The sequence below is a fragment of the Myotis daubentonii genome, chromosome 3, assembly GCF_963259705.1.
Source record: "Myotis daubentonii chromosome 3, mMyoDau2.1, whole genome shotgun sequence".
Taxonomy (NCBI): Eukaryota; Metazoa; Chordata; class Mammalia; order Chiroptera; family Vespertilionidae; genus Myotis; species Myotis daubentonii.
Genome location: NC_081842.1, coordinates 42,259,575 through 42,279,960, shown reverse-complemented (window position 1 = coordinate 42,279,960; position 20,386 = coordinate 42,259,575). Strand labels below are relative to the sequence as shown.

At 47.2% G+C, this 20,386-nt stretch overlaps 1 protein-coding gene across 7 annotated transcripts in view; it reads left to right on the top strand.

Moving 5' to 3' along the window:
- MCF2L2 (MCF.2 cell line derived transforming sequence-like 2) overlaps nt 1-20,386 on the top strand; it is a 232,262-nt gene that overhangs the window by 197,300 nt on the left and 14,576 nt on the right. For 6 of the 7 annotated variants that reach the window (XM_059687142.1, XM_059687140.1, XM_059687141.1 and 3 more), the window contains 3 exons: nt 4,583-4,798; nt 5,357-5,449; nt 5,602-5,680. In XM_059687142.1, the coding sequence (XP_059543125.1) occupies nt 4,583-4,798; nt 5,357-5,449; nt 5,602-5,680 (388 nt within the window). Of the gene's footprint in view, nt 1-4,582; nt 4,799-5,356; nt 5,450-5,601; nt 5,681-11,571; nt 11,633-20,386 lie in introns of those variants that run through there. The other variant, XM_059687145.1, reaches the window with a different exon arrangement.

Here is a 20,386-nt window from a genome sequence, read left to right as displayed (position 1 = left end):
CTGACGCCAGACTCAGGCGGCTACTCCTGAACCACACGGGGTGATTTCCTTGGCATTAATTTTTCCTTCTTCAGCTAAAGTCAAAGAAGCAAGTTGTTTAATCATTTGGGGACATCTGTCTGTTGTTTGCTTTTTATCTCTGAACATGTGTCAGCCGCCCCTATGAAATACCCATATTTGCCTGAATCAAATGAATGTTGCACCGGGCAGGAAACCCCCAGCTGTTCCTCTTACTATAAGTAACATGAGAGGAGGAAGCTATGAGAAAAGCATGAATGAAATGTGCGTAGATTGCAATCTACTTTAATTGTCCTCCAAACGGCTTGTGTGCAAATCAGGTGAACCAGTTTATAGAATTTTGGAGATTTTACAGCAAGTGCAAAACATCTTTTTGCCCCCATGTGTCCTCAGAATGGCACCTTTAACATAGTACACTCTGTGGTTTCTTTTTTTGCTGAGGCTAACTTGCTTTACACCTCGTACATTGGCTCATTTATCGTGACGGTTTTGTGTAATTCTACCGAATGATAGAGCAGGCATTGGGATTTTCAACTTTCTGCTTCAGCAACAGATCCATGGAAAGAAGAGTTAACTCGCCGAAGATCACACGGTCATCAGCTTGCACCGTGTCTTGGATCTCTTCACTCCCTCGCCAGGGTACCACCCTCTCCACATATTCTTCATCTGGTTCTGTTTAGAGTTTACTAACAACTCACCTACTGCTAACTCAGATCCAATGAAACTGAGAGTCCTGGCCTCAGCTTTGTGGAACTTGATCACAAGGTGTTTGCCATCATGTGTTATACGGGTGAATAAATCCAGCCTAACCTCTTAGTTTCTCTACTTGACACCCAATATTAACCTGGTTTTGTAAAGGAAAGGAATTGAACTTGAGTGGGTGACTTCATAATTAAAGCAACTAGAAAAAAAAAAATCCCTTCTGAGAGTTACATTTTCTCTTTGTGTATACTCAATTCTTGGTTTAATTGAATCACAAAAACTTTTTTAAAATTATTTTTTAAAGAAAGGTTGTTTTATGGAACACTGAGATTTAATTTACTTCCCTCTATTTGCCAAAAGAAAAAGTTTCCCCTCTTCAATCCAATGTATAAAATAGAAGAACATTTCGAGTCCTTTTAAATCCTGACTCGCCAGGAACAAGTTTCAAAGTTGAATAGTAAAGGTTGAATAAAACATTTTAATTTTCTGGAACAAAGTTTATAATTTATTAAAGGGAGTATTTTTATTGCAAGTTTATTGTGGGCTAGGCCCAGGTATTTTGTTTCTATGATACTTTCCACTTCCTTACCATATGTTGGCTACAGAAATAAGGCTGAGTAAACAATCTTAAGGACTCAATGGAATTGCCTTGCCTATCTTCCCACCCTCACGACACCGCTAAGTGGAGTCATTGAAGATTAAATCATGTTTAAGGCACCTAGCACCTTGCTTGGTGCCTGGTAGGTGCTGAATACAGGGCCCCAGGGGTGACTTGTTTGGGTCCTTGATCAGACTGGGAAGGAAGGAACCCCTTTGCTTCTGGTGATTGTAATCTGAGCTTCTCTGTCCCACAGTTTCTGCTTTTCATTTCTGGACCAGGCTTTGTGCTGATTCACTTATCCAGATGTTTCCTGCTTCTTTGTGCAAGAAGCGTATATAGCTCTGTCACAGCCAAGAGTGAACACCTAGGCACCCCGTCTCTTTCTGGAGGCTAGCTTCCCTAGATTCTCTCGCAGCCAGATTCTTCTTTTGGCCCATGTGGTCACATGTGAAATTCTTATATCAGAGCTCTTACCTACAAACTGTCCACACATGAAAATGGTAGCGTTTACTAGTTTATCTTTGCCATCATTTCCCATACGGAGGAGGACTGCTGACTTGCTCATTTGAGTGGAGGGTAGCCCCTAGTCTATCTCTGAGTTCAGATCCATCAGATTCGTCAACTCACCAAAGTGAGGGCCACACCATTACGTCACTGGTGGGAAAAACTGGTTGGGGGTAATTCATTTCCTGGAGCTGCCATGACAACACGCCACATATCGGGTGGCTTAAAACCACAGACATTTATTTTCTCACAGTGCTGGGAGTTAGAAATCCAGAATCAAGGTATTGCACAGCTACGTTCTCTCTGAAGGCTCTTCCTCCTTGCTCCTGTTTCTGGCAATGCGTGGCATTCCTTGGCTTTCAGCGACATCACTCCAATTCCTGTCCCTGTCTTCACATGACTGTCTTCTATATGTGTGCGTCTCCGTGTCTCTATTTCTTCTTCTCATAAGGAAGGACATCAGCCTTTAGGTTAGGGTCGACCCTAATCCAGTATGACCAAATTTTAACTAATTACATCTGAGATCCTATTTTCAATACTGTCACGTTCTGAGGTCCCAGGGGGACATGAGTTTTGGAGGAGATGCTATTCACTGCATTAACTCCCTCGTCGTAGTGCTGAGCACTCAGCGTCATGTGCCCTCCCCCACCCCTCACTAAATGCCAATAAATGATTTAATACTTTCTAAGGGACCAATATCTGTGAGAGGTTGTGCATGTGGTCTCTGGCTTTGGGACCAGACTACAGTCTGATTGGAAAGAAAGGATATACATGGTTGAAAAGATGGCCCGGTCATCCTTGGTCCCTCTCTGAGGAATCTCCTTCCCTGTTCCCCTTGGCAGTGGTGGCCTCCACACAGACAGGCATCCTGACTGTTTAATCCTGTCAGGGGCATGGTTCTGACAAAGTTTTTGCAAGATGACCTGGAGGATATACAGCTCGTCCATTTCAGCCAGACTCACACCCAGCAATCGGCCCCAGTGACTCCCCGTGATGATGGGCTCACTGGAAAAGTTGACTGAGAACCTCAGGTAGAGTCGGGACAGTGGCAGCGCCGAGCTCCCAGAGGTGGGACCTGGGCAACTGCAGGCTCCCCATCAGTCCTGGGGCCTTGGCCTGGAAGGGAGTTGGGGTTCTCACCTATGTGCTCTGCCTCTCCTCTCACCGGGCAGCGACTGGGTCTGTCCACGTCTTTTTTTCTTCCTCATAGTTTCCAGTGACTCATCTTCATGCTCTGCTTCCTTATCATTCATTCTACCACCCGCCCTCTGATAGAGCATCTCACAGCGGCAATCCCTGCTGCTCACTGCCTCCTCCTCAGGTCTCTTCAGCCGAGACAAGGGTCAGGTTGACTGTCTGGCATCTTTTTCACATGAGGCCCCTGTGTTCAGGGGCTGGCACCTCACTGGCCTCACATCCTTTGATTGGTTGCCTCCCAACATGCAAACGGCTGTGGCTGCAGGTGGGGTGAGGAAGAAAGTGCAGGGGTGAGTAAGGACAGAAGCATCGCTGTCCACGGCGGCTTCTTTGGCCATGGCCTTGGCAGACACCTCACTCACATGGCCCTGCCCTCGACAGGTCATTAGAGAGAGCACACCTGGGCTTGTTCACACCTCCATTGTTCTGGCCTCTTTTAGAATTGCTTTTACAGCTGTGCCTGTGAAGTGATGTTCCACCTTCGCCAGATGTGTCCTTAGAAAGCGCTTTACCTAAAATCCATTCATCCATCTATTCTGGGATGTGTTTGAGGGTGTGCTCAGCATTTGACTCAGTGACCCTGTATGAGGACTTATGGGAGAAATTTCTCTCACGTCTCATTAACAGGAATCCATGCGTTTCCTGAACAACTGGTTTGGGTATGTCTTGGGACATAATGATTCGTATAACTCGCTGTGCTTCCCTCTGTGCTGTCCGCTGGGAGGTCAGAGCTGAGTCTGCAGCAAGGGTACATGGCTTTATTGCGTGGGTTTTATGTATAACCTTTTCATCTTTTAAAATTTTTTTGCCCTAATTTCCTCAGTTATTTTCTGTCTGCAGGGGTGGGGAAAGCCCAGCCCACGGGCCATATACGGCCTGAGAAATCATTCGGTCTGGCCCCGCCAAGGCATTAGGGCTGAGCTAATTAAATGTCTGACCAAAGATAGCAGGCTAATTTTTAAGCTGGTAATTTTGTATGGCCCACGAATGATGTTATAAATACCCAACTGGCCCTTGGGAGAGAAAAGGCTCCCACCCCTGCTTTCGGTCGTATTAAGCTTTCTCCTTTCAGAACAAATCTCATGATCCCAGGTTCTCATAGACATGAAGCAGATGGGGCACGTGGGTTACCCGAGATCCACGATGCAGCAAAACATGTTGTCTCTTCTGAGCACAATTCCCATGTTAGTCTCTTGCCCTTGTTAAGTAGCGTCGTGGCTCAGAAACAAAGACGAGGACATGGAATTCTGCCAGCTACACTGAATTACAAGACAAAACATCAGAGTCCCAGTCTCTTTAGTTCCAGTATTGCCCACGTGCTGTCTGTGTATTCCCTCGCGCGGCTGAGCTATTTCCTGACGTAACTGAGGGGTGTCGCCCTGCTCAGTGAAGCTTACAAGGGTGCCGTTTTGATTTAGCGGCGGGTTAGCCTGGGGGGCACTTCGAAGATCGTGGCCCTCGAATAAGCACGATTTCTCCTTGGAAAACAGACCCCTCAGGGTTCTTTCCCTGGCGAGTCATTGAGCAGCTCCGCTTTGTGTGTGTCTGTGATCCTTAAAGGAGGACATCGGAGAACTGGGCAGGCTGCGGAGGCAGGGCGCATTCAGCGTCTGGACGGTGCACAAGGAGCGCTCCAAGGTGGCGGGTTTCATCCGCTTTAAGCCCAGCCAGAGGCAGCTCTATCTGTTTGAAAGGGGGATCGTGTTCTGCAAGATACGGATGGAGCCCAGTGACCAGGGCCCGGCCCCTCATTACAGCTTTAAGAAGTCTGTGAAGGTAAAGGGCTCCTGCCCCCCCCCCCCCCCCGGGCGTCTGCACAGCCTAGGGAGAGAAACACAGTGATCTGATGTTACAGACAGGAAGCTGCAGCACAGAGAGGTGGGGCTCACTGGCCGAATGCCACACAACAGAGCGAGAATCCACGCCCACGTCTCACTCCAGAGTCGGGGCTGTCGGCAGACAGGGCAGAGCTGGAGGAGAGGGGATTTCGTGCTAAGGAGAGGGAAGGGGCCTATTTCCTCCGGGCACAGGAGTGAGAGACTTGGTGAGTAGAGCCTGTGTTACGGAAGAGATGATCTTTGCTTAAAGGTTGCGGCTACAGCTCTACTGATAGGAAGATATAGTCTGTTATCCTCTGAAACAGACGAGGCAGATGGCTCTGTGCCAGACTGTGTTTTATGCTCCTTGGAGCCGTTAGGAGAAGACAGCAAAACACTTGGAAGGAAGATGGCAGAAGAGAGACATCAGGGGTAGAAAGGATTAGGGTAGCTGACAGTGACCATTCTGAAATCAGAAAACGATGGTTTGGACATGTTTCTTCTTTCTTTGTAACAGTGGACGACACTTTCAATTCACCAACTTGAAAGGGGGGGCAACAGAAAGTTTGAACTTGTCGACCGAAATGGACTTGAGAAATACATCCTGCAGGTAAAGCTCGGGGCTTCCCCAGAGGGGTGCCCGTGGCTGGACACGTGTTTTCTATCTCATTGTTCCTACGGTCCCCCAGAGGATGAAAGCCCTGTGCAATTCATCCTCCAGCTGGTCTGATACTCACAGTGTTTTCTTATCTGTAATTGCAGGCAGCTTCCAAGGAAATCAGAGATTGTTGGTTTTCGGAAATAAGTAAATTATTGATGGAACAACGAAACAATAATAAAGGTAGGGTTACCCTTGCTGGCTTCAGTCTGGAGAGTTATACTGTGTCCAACCTTGTGGCGGGTGTGCAGATTGGAGATAGTGTTAAAGAAAATGGTTTGCCAGGAAAATAACTGTGGCCACACTTTTGAGTACCTGGAAGGTAAAGGGCTTGCTTTAGATGGTATGCATTTTTTGTGGTTGTGTGTGTGTGTGTGTGTGTGTGTGTGTGTGTGTGTGGTGTGTGTGTGCGTAGCCCTTGTAGTTGTGTTCTCCCACATACGTAATTGCCAAGGTGAACTTTCTCAACCCAATAGCTCAAAGCCACCCCAGAAAATTTTCATGGAAATTTAAATGGCCAATACGACTTTCAGAAGCTGTACTACTTTTTTTAAAAAAAATTGAAATATAATTAATATACAATTCACTCTCTTAAAGTGTACAAATCATTGGGGTTTAGTCTATTCATGAGGTTGTGCAACCATCGCCGCGTGACAAATTCCAGAATATTGTCACCCTCCCCCCTCCCCCCACCTCCCCATAAAACCACGTACCATTAACACCGGTTTCCCATCTCCTCCCGCCAGCCCCTGACAACCACTGATTTACCTCCTGTCTCTATGTACATTTTTATTCTGGACATTTTATATAAATGGAATCATAAAATGTGGCACTTTCTGTCCAGTTTCATTCAGCCTGATTTTCTCAGCGTCCATCCCTGTTGTAGCATGAATAAGTGCTTCACTTTTTTTCACAGGTGAATAATAGTGTATTGGATGGACATACCATATTTGTTTATCCATTCACCTGTTGACGGATAGTTGAGTTGTTTTCACTTTTTGGATATTGTGCGTAATGCTGCTATGGAAACTTGTGTACAAGTTTTTGTGTGATCCTATGTCATCAATTCCCTGGGGTATATATGCAGGGCCATATGGTAACTCTGTGTTAACTTTTGAGGAAGTTAATCAATTGCCTCCACTCATTTTCTATAAATGCCCCTGGGGAAAGGCTTTTTACACTGGCCAAGCTTTGAATCGGACCTGATAAAACAAATTTGCAATGAGGGTATTGCAAGGAACCCCCAGACAAATGAATAATGACGGCGCTCTGGGATGAGACTCTGAAGGAGCTACCATCCTGTGCTGCCCCTCCGGTGACGGCCAGATTGCTGAACCTCATCATGATTGCTAAACCTCATCATCCTGCTACATCTCCTCATGATTGCTAAAGCTCAAGACAGATTTCAGGTCCTTGGTGTCCAAGGCTGTCACCAAGAGTTGGGGGCAGAATGGGACAGGGCAACTAAAATACCACGCAGCTCACCGTTCATGCTGAAATGCAGCCATTTCTCTTAAATCAGTGCTGCCCGGAATGCTGCCAGCCTTGTTTAATTCCCAGTGTTCTGAAAATACAGTTTCTGGCTTCTTTCGCCAGTTTTTTCCGTGCTTTCATGGGGAGTTTTTGGAAGAATATAATATTTTTTTGCACCATTTTCACAAATGTCACTTGCTGTAGTCCTTTTCAGAATTAAAAGTCATCTTTGAGTGGGCTTCACCCTGTCACTTTTTTATTTTTTCAATATACCCTCATTACAGCAGGGATATTTTGTAGAACAATCCACAAGTTTCATCAATTGAGTTTTAATATTTCCTTTAGGTTATGTTGCTGGGGTTAAGAAATGTGGATCTCATATGGAAAAATCTATTTCCTATCATTTATACTGGCCGTGTTGTTCTGCACTTGGTGAGGAAAATCATATAAATATGAGAAGATGAGCTTTGTCTCCGGAGACTTAGATTCAGATTTATAATGAAACCATTTCATATCCTTTCTGTGTCTGCTGTGATTGCCAAGTGGTCAGGAGGAAGCGAGGGCGAGTGTGCGTCATGTAGAAAAGATAGATTAAGAAGTGTGACTGGAAAACCACCACGTGGTGGTTCACAACCAAGTGACCCAGTCCTTGATTTAAACTGTAGGCCTCTGCCAGGAAATAGTAACAAAAGTACATAATCGATTTTAATTTATATAAGTACTAGAGGCCCAGTGCACGAAAATTCATGCACTCAGGGTGGGGGGTCCCTCAGCTCCCTCTCGCAGTCAGGGACCCCTTGGAGGATGTCCACCTGCCTGCTTAGGCCCGCTCCCAGGGGATCAGGGCCTATTTGGCAGTCAGACATCCCTCTGGCAGCCCAGGAGCCCTCAGGGGATGTCTGACTAACGGCCTAGGCCCGCACTCCCCCCATTAGTTGGACATCCTTAGCGCGGCCACGGAGGTGGGAGAGGCTCCCGCCACCACCACTGCACTGGCCAGCCATGAGCTGGCTGATGGCTGAGTGGCACTCCCCTTGTGGAAGCGCACTGACCACCAGGGGGAAGCTTGTGCATTGAGCATCTGCCCCCTGGTGGTCAGTGTGCATCATAGTGACTGGTCGTTCCCAGTCGTTCTGCCATTAGGGTCAATTTGCATCTTACCCTTTTATTATCCTATCTCATAAAAGAGTAATATGCAAATTAACCATCACTCTGTCACAAAGACGGTGGCGGCACAGAGCTGGAGTGAGCAGGAAGCTTGAGTTGCCCTGGCAATGGAGGAAGCCAAGCTTCCTGCCTGCCCTGCCGGCCCTGAGCTCTGCTCAGGCTTACAAAGTTTCAATTATAGAAGGTAAATAAATCCCAGATACCTGCTTCCAGCTGGCATGGCTTCCGCTCAAGGAGGAGCTGGGAGCCTGACCAAGGCAACAAAGTTTCAATTATAGAAGACTAGAGGCCCGGTGCACAAAAATTTGTGCACTTGGGGGGAAGGGGGGGTCCCTCAGCCTGGCCTGTGCCCTCTCGCAGTCTGGGACCCCTCAGGAGATAACGACCTGCTGGCTTAGGCCTGCTCCCGGGTGGCAGAGGACAGGCCCAATCCCTAGGTGCAGCCCCTGGTCAGGATCAGAGCAGGGCCGATTGGGGAGTTGGGGCGCCACCCCCTGTCATGCACAGAGCAGGGTGGATTGGGAGGTTGCAATGCCACCCTCAGTCACGCTCAGGGTAGGGCCGATTGGGGGGTTGGGGCACCGCCCCCTGTCACACTCAAGGCAGGGTAGATGGGGAGGTTGTGGCGCCACCCCCTGTCATGCACAGAGCAGGGCCAATCAGGGGGTTGGGGCACTGCCCCCTGTCACGCACAAAGCAGGGCCCAACAGGGAGGTTGGGCCTCCTTACCCTGTCATGCACAGAGCAGGGTCGATCAGGGGGTTGGGGAGCTCCCCCCGTCACGCACAGAGCAGGGCCCATCAGGGGGGTTGGGGCTCCTTACCCTGTCACGCACAGAGCAGGGTCGATCAGGGGGTTGAGGAGCTCCCCCCTGTCACTCACAGAGTAGGGCCGATAGGGGAGTTGGGGCACCGCCCCCTGTCACACACAGAGTAGGGCGGATCAGGGGGTTGGGGCGCCACCCTCTATCACCCAAAGAGCAGGGCCAATTAGGGGGTTGGGGTGCCGCCACTGTCACACTCAGGGCAGGGCCGATGGGGAGGTTATGGCTCTACCCCGTCACACACAGAGCAGGGCCCGTGGAGGGGAGGGGAGTTGGGGCGCCGCAGCTCTACCCTGTCACACACAGAGCTGCAGGGCAATCAGGGGGTTGGGGAGCTCCCCTGTATCAGGCACAGAGCAGGGCTGATCAGGAGGTTGGGGCGCCTTCCCCTGTCAGGAACAGAGCAGGGTAGATAGGGAGGTTGTGGCCCTGCCCCCGTCACACACAGAGCCGCAGGGCGATCAGGGGGTTTGGGCGCTACCCCCTGTCACGCTGATCCCGGTGCCGGGAGGCCTCTTGGCTCCGCTGATCCTGGTGCTGGGAGGCATATTACCCTTTTACTATATAGGATAGAGGCCTGGTGCATGGATGGGGCTTGCTGGTTTGCCCTGAAGGGTGTCCTGGATCAGGGTGGGGGTCCCCACTGGGGTGCCTGGCCAGCCTGGGTGAGGGGATGATGGCTGTTTGCAGCTGGTCACACACCCTTCAGGGTGGGGGTCCCCACTGGGGTGCCTGGCCAGCCTGGGTGAGGGGATGATGGCTGTTTGGAGCTGGTCACACACCCTTCAGGGTGGGGGTCCCCACTGGGGTGCATGGCCAGTCTGGGTGAGGGACTGAGGGCTGAAGCTCCCAACTGCTCCCTTTTTTTCTTTTTTTCTTATTCTGGGCCAGCTTTAGCTCTGGCTCCAGCTCTGAGGCCTCTGCTGCTGAAAGCAGGTATCTGGTTTGTTTGGGTTCTATAATCGAAACAATGTATAACTCCAGCTCTGAGATCCCGGCTGGCTGAAAGCAGGTTTCTGGGGTTTTGTTTAGCTTCTATATTTGTTACAATGTTTCAAACTGCAGGCTCAGAGGCCAGCAAGGCAGGCAGGGAACGTTGGTTTCCTCCGTCACTGAAGCAAGTAAGCCTCATGTTAGTTTCAAGCTGCCTGGCTGCCGGCCGCCATCTTGGCTGGCAGTTAATTTGCATATTGCCCTGATTAGCCAATGGGAAGGGTAGCGGTCGTATGCTAATTACCATGTTTCTCTTTTATTAGATAGGATAAATAAATCCCAGCAGATACCTACTTCCAGCCCGTGGCATGGCCAGCCTGAAAACAGCCCTCAGCCCCTCATCCAAGCAGGCCAGGCACCCCAGTGGGGACCCCCACCCTGAAGGGGGTGTGGCCAGCCTGAAAATGGCCCTCAGCCCCTCACCCAGGCTGGCCAGGCACACCAGCGGGACCCCCCCACCCTGAAGGGGCTGTGGCCAGCCTGCAAACAGTCATCAGCTCCTCGCCCAGGCTGGCCAAACCCCCATGGGGTGAGGGTTCCCACTGGGGGGCTTGACCAGCCTGCAAACAGCCATCAGCCCCTCACCCAGGCTGGCCAGGCACCCTAGCAGGACCCCCACCCTGATCCAGGACACCCTTCACCAGCCGGCCCCCACCCATGCACCAGGCCTCTATCCTTTATAATAAAAGATGAGAAAGATTGGCTGCCTCCTGCACACCCCCTACTGGGGATTGAGCCCACAACCCAGGCATGTGCCCTGACCAGGAATTGAAACTGTGACCTCCTGATTCATAGGTTGATGCTCAACCACTGAGCACCACTGGCCAAACTCATGCTTCTTTTTTATTACCTTTCTCCTACCCCTTTCTCACCTCTCACTGCTTTTCAGGTGATCACTGATTTTTCTGTCACTATAGATTAGTTTGAATTTTCTAGAATTCCATAAAGAGAATCATATAACATGTGCTTTATTGGGAAGGTTTCTTTCACTCAGCATACTTATTTTGAGATTCATTCATGCTGTTTAGTGTAACAATAGTACATTACTGTGTAGCATACCCTTATTTGGATATACCCCAATTTCTTTATCCATTTACCTGTTAATGAACATTGAGTCTGTTTCCACTGTGGGGAGCTATTTTGAATAACGCTGTTATGAACATTCAGGTACAAATCTTTTGTGAACATATGTTTTCATTTCTCTCAGGTAAAATGCTTAGGCCATGTGGCAGGTACATGTTTAACTTCCTAAGAAATTGCTAAACTATTTCCTTATATTGTCACAGCAGTGTATGGGAGTTTCACTTGCTCCCCACATCCTCATCAGCACTTGGTATTGTCAGTCTTTTTAAGCTTTCTGATAGATGTGTAGTGGTTTGTCATTGGAGTTTTAATTTGCTTTTTCCTAGTGGCTAATGGCTGAGCATCTTTCTGTGTGCTTCTTTGCCATCCAAATATCTCCTTTGGTGAAGTGTCTGTTTGAATCTTTGCTCATTATTTTCTTATTATTGAGTTTTGAGAGGATTTTTTTTTTATTTCTTAGACACAAGTCCTTAGTAGATATTTGTTTTGCAAATATTATTTTTTCAGTGTGTGGCTTATCTTTTTGTTTTCTTAGGAGTGCCTTTTGAAGAACAAAAAATTTAATTTTGGTGAAATCCAGTTTTAAAAAATGTGTGGATCATACTTTTGATGTTGTGCCTAAGAAATCTTTGTCTAATGGTCACAAAGATTTTCTCCTATGTTTTCTCTTAGAAGTTTTATAGTTTAAGATTTACGTTTAAGTCTCTGATCCATTTTGAGGTTTTGTTGTGTTGTTGGTGTATGGTGTGAAGTGTGGATTAAAGTTCAGTTTTTGCTTACTTAAGGCCAGTTGTTCCATTACCATTTCTCCAACTGACTTTGTATCAGTGCACCTATTTCTGGATGTTCTGTTTGGTTCCATGGATCTACTTGTCTATCTTGACAGCAATACCTTGATTACTATCTTGATTGGCTGTAGCTTTCTAATAAGTCTTTAAAACAGATCACTGGAGTTTTTAAAGGAAAATCAATATATATAATTGATTTCAGAGAGGAAGGGAGAGGGAGAGGGAGAGAGCGATAGAAACATTTGGGCTCAGGTGGAAAAAGTGAGCACTTAATGGGTACATAGTTTATTCCTTAATTCAGCATTAAGGGCGCTAACTGTGGAAAGCGGGAGGGACCCAGAATCAAGGCTCGCAGGGAATGCTGTGGGAGGGACAGCGAAGGAGAAGAGGAGGCCAGGGTCAAACCAGCCAGGACTGCAGGAATGTTTGTGAATTGCTAGGAAAATAAGGCAGATCTACACACTCTCATGTGTTCTTATGGTACAGTGGGGCCTTGACTTACGAGTGTCCCGACTAATGAGTTTTTCGAGATACGAGCCGTCTCTCGGCCGATTTTTTGCTTTGAGTTGCGAGCTAAAATTCGGGTTACGAGCCAGCTTCAGATACCCCACTGCTAGTTGGCTCAGCGAACGTCACAGTGAACGCCACAACATCAGCCCAGCATCACGTGTCTCACTCGTTCACTGTTGATTTGACATATGAGTAATTTGAGTTACGAGCTCCGTCACGGAAGGAATTAAACTCGTAAGTCAAGGCCCCACTGTATTCTCTCTAAGTATACATGTGTGTATAGAATCCATATGTAAAGCCAAATCAAATTGGATTACATTTGACAGTGCTGGTTTTTTTAAAATCTCAAGCCAAGGGAATCTGCAGTTTGAAGCAAGCGCTAGGTGTGTACTGAGGTCTTTTTAAAAAGTGTCAAATATTGTACATAGTCCATATTAATACTACATGATTTCTTTTATTGATATTTTCAACACTTAACTTATTACAAGGGATTTTCAATTAAAAAAACACACATGATAGTTCTTCAACCCCACTGCCTGCCTGGGGCATCTTTCCTAATGCTTGCTTGCTGTGTTGTCAGGTGAGCTCAGACCTGCCATTTTGAAACATCCCTTAATTACCCTTTTTTCCTGGCTGTTCTCTTGAGCTTTCAAATGAGAACTTCCAATTCTACTGCTGCCCCGCCTCCTAGTTTACAGAGTCACCAAATATACCAGCTTCCCTCACCCCCTGATCACCACTCTTTCTCTCTTCATTTCTCCTTGCCTGGGAGGGAGACCCACTCACACATCTTTCGGGGTTAAGTTCTCGCTGGTGTTCCTGCCGACTTAGAAACTTTCTCATCTGTAATTCCTCTCCCTATGCAAGGAACGCAGCGGGCATTTCATAAACACTTATCAAATGAACTTGAAAACTGTGATCCAGTTCAGGGGAGAAGCTCAGTTGGCCTGACCCTAATGGAGGCACCTCTGACCTAAAACAAAGAGATGCAGAGGTGGGAAGGGGTGAGGAGACGGCTGAGTCCCTCTCTCTCCCCTCTGTATCCACTGTATCTTATGAAGCACTCTAGTACAGAATTTAACATGCTGTGTTATAATTTTGCTAGAGGCCTGGTGCACGAAATTCATGCATGGGGGAGAGGGGTGGGTCCCTCCTCCTGGCCTGCACCCTCTCACAATCCGGTACCACTGGTTCCTAACCGCTCGCCTGCCTGATCTCCCCTAACCCCTCTGCCTGCCTGTCTCATTGCCCCTAACTGCTCGCCTGCCTGCCTGATCACCCTAACCACTCTGCCTGCCTGCCTGATCACCCCTAACCACTCAGCCTGCCTGCCTGATCGCCCCTAACTGCTGCTTCATCCGGAAGGTCGTTTGGCTGTCTGGTCAAATTAGTATATTATGCTTTTATTATTATAGATGTTGTGGATTATTTTTCCCTCTCCACCAGAACATGAATTTTTCTTCTAGGGCATGGGAGTTGTCTTATTAGTTTGAGCTTCCCTCAGGCCTCATAGTATACAAAGGCCTGGCCCTTGTATAGGTGCTGAATAATCACATCAGGCTAGCAAACTACTCTGAGGAAATTTAGCTGAAAGTACATTTTACCCATCTCTGACCTCCAGTGTCCAGTAAGTGTTTATTTGTTGAGCTAATCTAACCCCCAAAGGTTACTATAATAGTTGGCATTTCAGGACAGGGGAGGGAGAAAGAGGGAACTATTGTGAGCCAACCAAACAGCTCTTCAGAGGATAAAAGGGGATTCTCCCACTTTAAGACTTGCAGCCAGTCAGATGTTAACTGTAGCATCCAGCAAGTGGTGTCCCTTGACCATTCCCCTGTTGGGTGTCATACAGCCAGGGCAGGTCTCAGACTCAAGTGAAGGAGGAGGATGAAGGAGGCCCTTGAGACCAGAAGAACCTGGTGAACCAGCCCCACTCCAGCTAGTACAGGAGGAATGCATTGCCATTCTGTCTAGTGTTCTGTGTTCATGGACAGTTCTCTAAGCAAAGGCAAGACAGTGGAGGCCTAGCTGCAAGGCTCAGTGATTAAGCGTTGGCCTATGAACTAGAAGGTCATAGTAGGGGCACATGCCCAGGTTGTGGGCTCAGGGGGGCAGGCGGGAGGCAGCCGGTCAGTGATTTTCTCCCATCATTGATGTTTTAATCTCTCTCCCTCTCCGTTCCTCTCTGAAATCAATACAAATATGTATTTTTAAGAAAGCAAAAGTACAGGCCTGAGAAAAGGGGGGGAAGCGGGGGTGCTCACGGAGAGCATGCACTGGCCTCCTGTATCGTGAGGGGTTTTAATCTGTTTTCTAAAGGCAGGAATTTTAGGGGAGTTCTCAGGGGAGGGTCTCAGTGGAATATTCACAGCTTTCCAGGTGTGCCCTTCAATATGCTGAGTCATCAAGATGAGCGTAGAGAGGGGTCAGGATCATTCTCTGGTCAGTTTCATCTTAAGAATGTCACTGAGTGCCCCAGCGGGTAGCTCGGTTAGTTGGAGTGTCGTTCATCTATCTAAAAGACTGTAGGCTTGGTTCCCAGTCAGGGCATATACCTAGGTTGCCAGTTCGATCCCAGCTTGGGGAGTGTACGGGAAGCAACAGACCAATGTTTCTCTCTCACATCGATGTCTCTCCTCCCTCTCTCTTCCTTCCTCTCTCTCTGAAAAGAGAAAACAATCAATAAACATATCCTCCGATGAGTATAAAAAACAACAACAATGTCACCGAAGAGGGACTGAGGCAGGTGTGTCCCAGCACAGCCTGGAATGTGTAAACCATTTGCTCCTAAGTGTCCTTGGTTAGGGAAGATAAGACCTTGCGATTTATTATCTGACTGTGAATTACTTGACCAGTCTGTTCAGCCATCTGTCTCAGTTTCCCCATTCCATTTGCCAAAGAATTTTCCTAGCTTCTCGCTATCCTGCCTCAGTGTGAAATTTTTGTTTTGTTTTCCAGGGATACTTGGTATTGGCTTGAGAAAACTTTAAAAAAAAAAAAAAAAGGTAAAATCATATTTTTATCTCCTAAATAATTGGCTTTATCCCTCAATCCTGTCTCAGATCAAGCCACATCCCAGCTTCCTTTTCTATTTTGAAAACCTTGAAATGAAGGAAGACGGACCCCTGGTATTGGACTCCTCTTTTGGGGGGAGGGGGGGGAAACCCCCCGCAGATGAGTGAAGTATATACTCAGAATTCCATTCTCAACCTACAGGTTATTTATGTAACAGGAGACTCTTCCAATTATCAAAAACTGTTAGAAAATTGAGCCTCTCAGCCTTACCTGGTCATAGAGTATGTTTTGTTCTTGAGGCATTTAGCTCCTTCTTTTCCATGTGCCAAGAATCCCTTAAAGAGCCCTTTAAAGACCCTTTGCTTGCGGACAGAGGGCCAACATGGGCACAATCTACCAATCTGCAGATATGAGCAAATTGATAGGGTTAAACTTCTTCATCCCAAACATAAGGATGTGGATTTGTCCAGATGTGTCCATATGTCTGCATGTAGCTGTGTGTGCGCACACATGCATGCACACACTTTCAGTGCTAGGAAAGCAGGCTGGGTGCAGAAGACAGAAAAATAACAGTGGGATGACTATCACGTCAACATGAGCTTTGGTGATGCTTTCGCTGGTTAGGTTCATAAAAACCATCAGCTCGTCAGGAGATTGACCAAACCTCAAAAAAACTCAGTTATGTTGTGAAGAGTAGTACCATTCACTGAAGTTATTCACAAACGCTGGTGAGGATATGGAGCAACAGGAACTCTCATTCATTGCTGGTGGGAATGCAAAATGGTACAGTCAGTTTGGCAGCGTCTTACAAAAGCTAAAGACAGTTTTGCCATATGGTCCAACCATCTCACTCCTTGGTATTTACTCAAATGAGTAGCAAACAATGAGATATTATTGAGCAATACAATGAGATATTATTCAGCAATGGAAAGAAATGAGCTATCAAGTCACCAAAGACATAAGGAAACTTAAATGTACATTGCTAAGTAAAAGAAGTCAGTTTTTAAAGACTATATACTGTATGATTTCATCTATATGACATTCTGGAAAAGGCAAAAGTATAAAAAACAGTGAAAAGATCAGTGGTTACCAGGTGTTTGGGGTTGCGGGCATGAGTAGATAGATGGAGCAAGGAGATTTTTAGGGCAACGAAACTATTTACATGACATAATGATGAGCACATGACACTATGCATTTGTCATAACCGATAGCTATAGGCACAAAGAATAAACCCTAATGTAAGCTATGGACTTCAGTTAACATGCATCAGTATTGGTTTACCAATTGTAACAAATGTATCACCTTAATGCAAAATGGTTTTTTTTTAAATGTATTTTTAATGATTTTTAGAGAGAGATAGAAACATACTGCCTCCTGCATGCCTTCCATTGGGGATAGAGCCTGCAACCCGGGCATGTGCCCTGACTGGGAATTGAACCGGTGACCTCTTTGTGTATGGGTCAAAGCTCAACCACTGAGCTACACGGGCTGGGCACAAAATGTTAATATAGGAGAAGCTGTGTGAGGAGAGAATGGAGATGGTTTATATGGGAATTATCTGTACTTTCTGCTCAAATTTTCTGTAAACCTAAAACTAGAATCTATTAAATTTTTTTCTTTAAAAAAAGAAAGCCCACACACAGTGGTACAGTAGAGGCTGTTGACACCTTGCCCAATTCTTTTTATCAGGCGGGGGCACCCGCCGTTCAGCTGCTGTGCGGTTAGCTGCTAACAGCTCACCGCTGTGGCATTCTGAGAATTGCCCCAGAACCCCGTCACCAGGCACTTCCTCAGCGGTGATGGCCTCCTGTAAGTGGTGTGTCCCGCCTCCCTTCCAGACCTCGTCTAGAGCAATAACTGGCACCAGCCAATGACAAACTGGTTCGTCTGCCTCAAGATGGGACATGTGTGGTACCATCCCTGCCCCAGGGTTTCCCGGGGCATCAGGCCATGTTAGACGTCAACTGAACCCACACCTGTAACTGGCTTCCTCCCTCCTCTGTCTTTGCCCTCATTGCCTCACAGTTTTATCTACTAGTAGAAGTCCTTTCTCTATAACTTGCTTGCATAATCTGCTTCTGAGAAACCTGACCTAAGACTGTTAGCACCAGTCAAGGTCCTAGAAAGGATGGGATTCTGGTGTTGGGTTACTTGCTGGCCACCCCATCATGAGTGCTATGGATAGCCCTGGTTCCTGGTCGGCTGCAGCAGTCCATTTGCTAAGACCTTCACCTGTGGTGACCTGGGATCGGAAGTAGGTGGACAGGGATGTGCCAGCTGGTGCAGTGTCTGAGAAGTTTGGGGGAAATATCAACTGTCAGGACTGTGGAATTGGGCTGCTATTGCTAAGCACTGCTGGTGCACAGAATAGAGTGACAGGCTCAGATTAATCATCAACTGAAAAGCACAGTGTGAGGACCTCTTTGCCCATGTTCAGCCCCTTATCTCCTAAAGCACAGTACATGACAGAAGGATGAATTCCCAGCCAAGGCCAGTCTGCTGCTGACCAGATTGGGCTCCTGGTGCCAACAGATGAGCAGGTAAGGCAGGCCCTGGTAGGAAAGACATGGGCCCCAAAACTTGGGATGAGCAGTGTGGGTACATGTTCCTGCTCCCCTGGGCTGGCAGATGTGGCCCACTCTCCCTTGATGGAAGATAGACCCTTCTCCTCCCCTCGCCCCCCAAGATTATGCAGAAAACTCCTGACCTCTTTCAGAACAATAGCTAACATCGAATTACAACATGATCTGACTGGGAAGAACAATAGCTAACATCAAATTACAACATGATCTGACTGGGAAGAGACCCATGGACGTATGGACATAAGCTCAAAATGTGAGGATCTTTGAGTCATGCATGAATGCCCACCAGAGAATATCCATTGCAGAAAAGGTACCAAACAACCAACAGCACTGGATGGCGTGGCCAGCAAGTGCCAGCCAGCTTCTCCCTCAGCACCCAGTGCCCGCACCGTGGGCTCCTAAGTGGAGAAGTCTTGGCAGCAGAATGGGAGGCTGGGCATGGGTCCAGCAGCATGGGCTCCCTGCCATCCAGACCGATGTAGCAATTCCGCTGTTGACTGTCCAACCACCAGCACGGAGATCTAAGCTGAGCCCCAGTTGGATACCATCCCAAGAGTTGATTTCATGAGACCCGTTCTAGGCTGGAAAGTACAGCGATTCATCCTGAGCGGGGTTGACACGTGTGCTTTCCTGCCCACAGTGCCTCAGTGAGCATCACTGTAGGGACTTGTGTGGTGTCTGATCAACCATAGAACATTGCTTTGATGGAGAGACTCATCATGTGCATACATCACAGAATCGACCCACCAGTCCTACCACACACCACCCCGCTCAGAAGCGGCCAGCCTGACAGAGCCATGGAGTAGCCTTTGGAAAGCGAGGATGAGCAGCAGCATTGGGCATGACCCTGCGGGGTGGGGGTGCTAACCTTAAACCAATGGCACCAGGCCCCCAGGAGGCAGAATATATGAATCTGGGAGCCAAGAGGTCAAATAAGTTGTGACCTTATTCATTATCATACTCCTGTCGAATATCCACATGGGGAATTTGTCCTCCCTGTCCCTGCAATCTTAGCCTCAGTGGATCTAGAGCAGTGGTTCTCAACCTTCCCAATGCTGCGACCCTTTAATACAGTTCCTCATGTTGTCGTGACCCCCAACCATAAAATTATATTTTCGTTGCTACTTCATAACTGTAATTTTGCTACTGTTATGAATCGTAATGTAAATATCTGATATGCAGGATGTATTTTCATTGTTACAAATTGAACATAATTAAAGCATAGTGATTAATCACAAAAACAATATGTAATTATATATGTGTTTTCCGCTGATCTTAGGTGACTCCTGTGAAAGGGTCATTCGACCCCCAAAAGGGTCGCGACCCACAGGTTGAGAACCGCTGCTCTAGAGGGAGTGGTTCCCAAGAAAGATATTTTCACCAGGAGGCAGAGTAAGAGTCCTACTTCAATCTCTGCCTCCCACCTGCTGCTGCTGTTGGTCCTTGGGTTCTGTCTTTCAGTCATCATCTCCCTCCCACTAATTCTACACCCCCGCTCCTTCTTCTCTGGCAATTCTACTAGTGATGTGTGTAGAGGGCGCCCCAGACTCTTGTCTGGCCATTGTTCTCTTTCATTTGCCCACTTACAGTTACAACTGATGACATGAGAGGGTTGTGAAATGTCCTGGTGAGTCACCAGACACCAGATGCCAGACACCTTCCTCTAGGAACAGCCGACACCCTCATGATGATCAGTACAATTATTTCCCCCCGGGTGTCTACTGGCATGAGGACGTGGTGCTAGGATTCCCCCTGCCAGGAGCAATAAGCCTGGGCGGGGGAAGGCAGTAGGTGGGAATTCTCCTGAGAACCCAAGCAACGTCATGAGGAGCAGTCACAGAACAGATGAACATGCTATTCCTGGTGCTACTGGTGAACGTAAGAGAATTAAGTAGGAGTATTTTACTAGCTTGAATTGTGCTGAAAATTCTGAATTCTGAATTCAGTTTTTGTCCCCGATTTGCAAAGCCTTGGCCACTGAAGGATGCATAACATTTGAATAACCATTCTGCCCCAAAGGTATCAGAGGAAGAGCCTGTCTATAACCCCTTTTAAGTCACAGCCCTCCTGGCTCCACCCTCCCCTGCAGGGTGCAGGCCTAATTGTGGGTCCCTTATCTGGTCCCTCAGGGTATTGGTGGAGCCAAGAACTGCTTTAATACCTATAGCCCTCTAGTGTAGCACTTAAGGGTTGTTTGCTGATACCTGTGGGAATTCCTTTCATATCTAGATAATGTAGTTACTTTCATTATTTTTATTATTATCTTATTGTTATTCAAAATTATTTCATGCACTCTTATGATGAAGAAAATAAGTTCTAGCAAACAGTCATTTCTGGTGAGATTGCAGGTTATTTTAGATGCTTGACCAATTGGTTTTAACTATTTTAAGTTTCCTTTCCTACTTATAAAAAGAATATATATGTAGATTATCAAACGTTTAAAATATACAGAAAT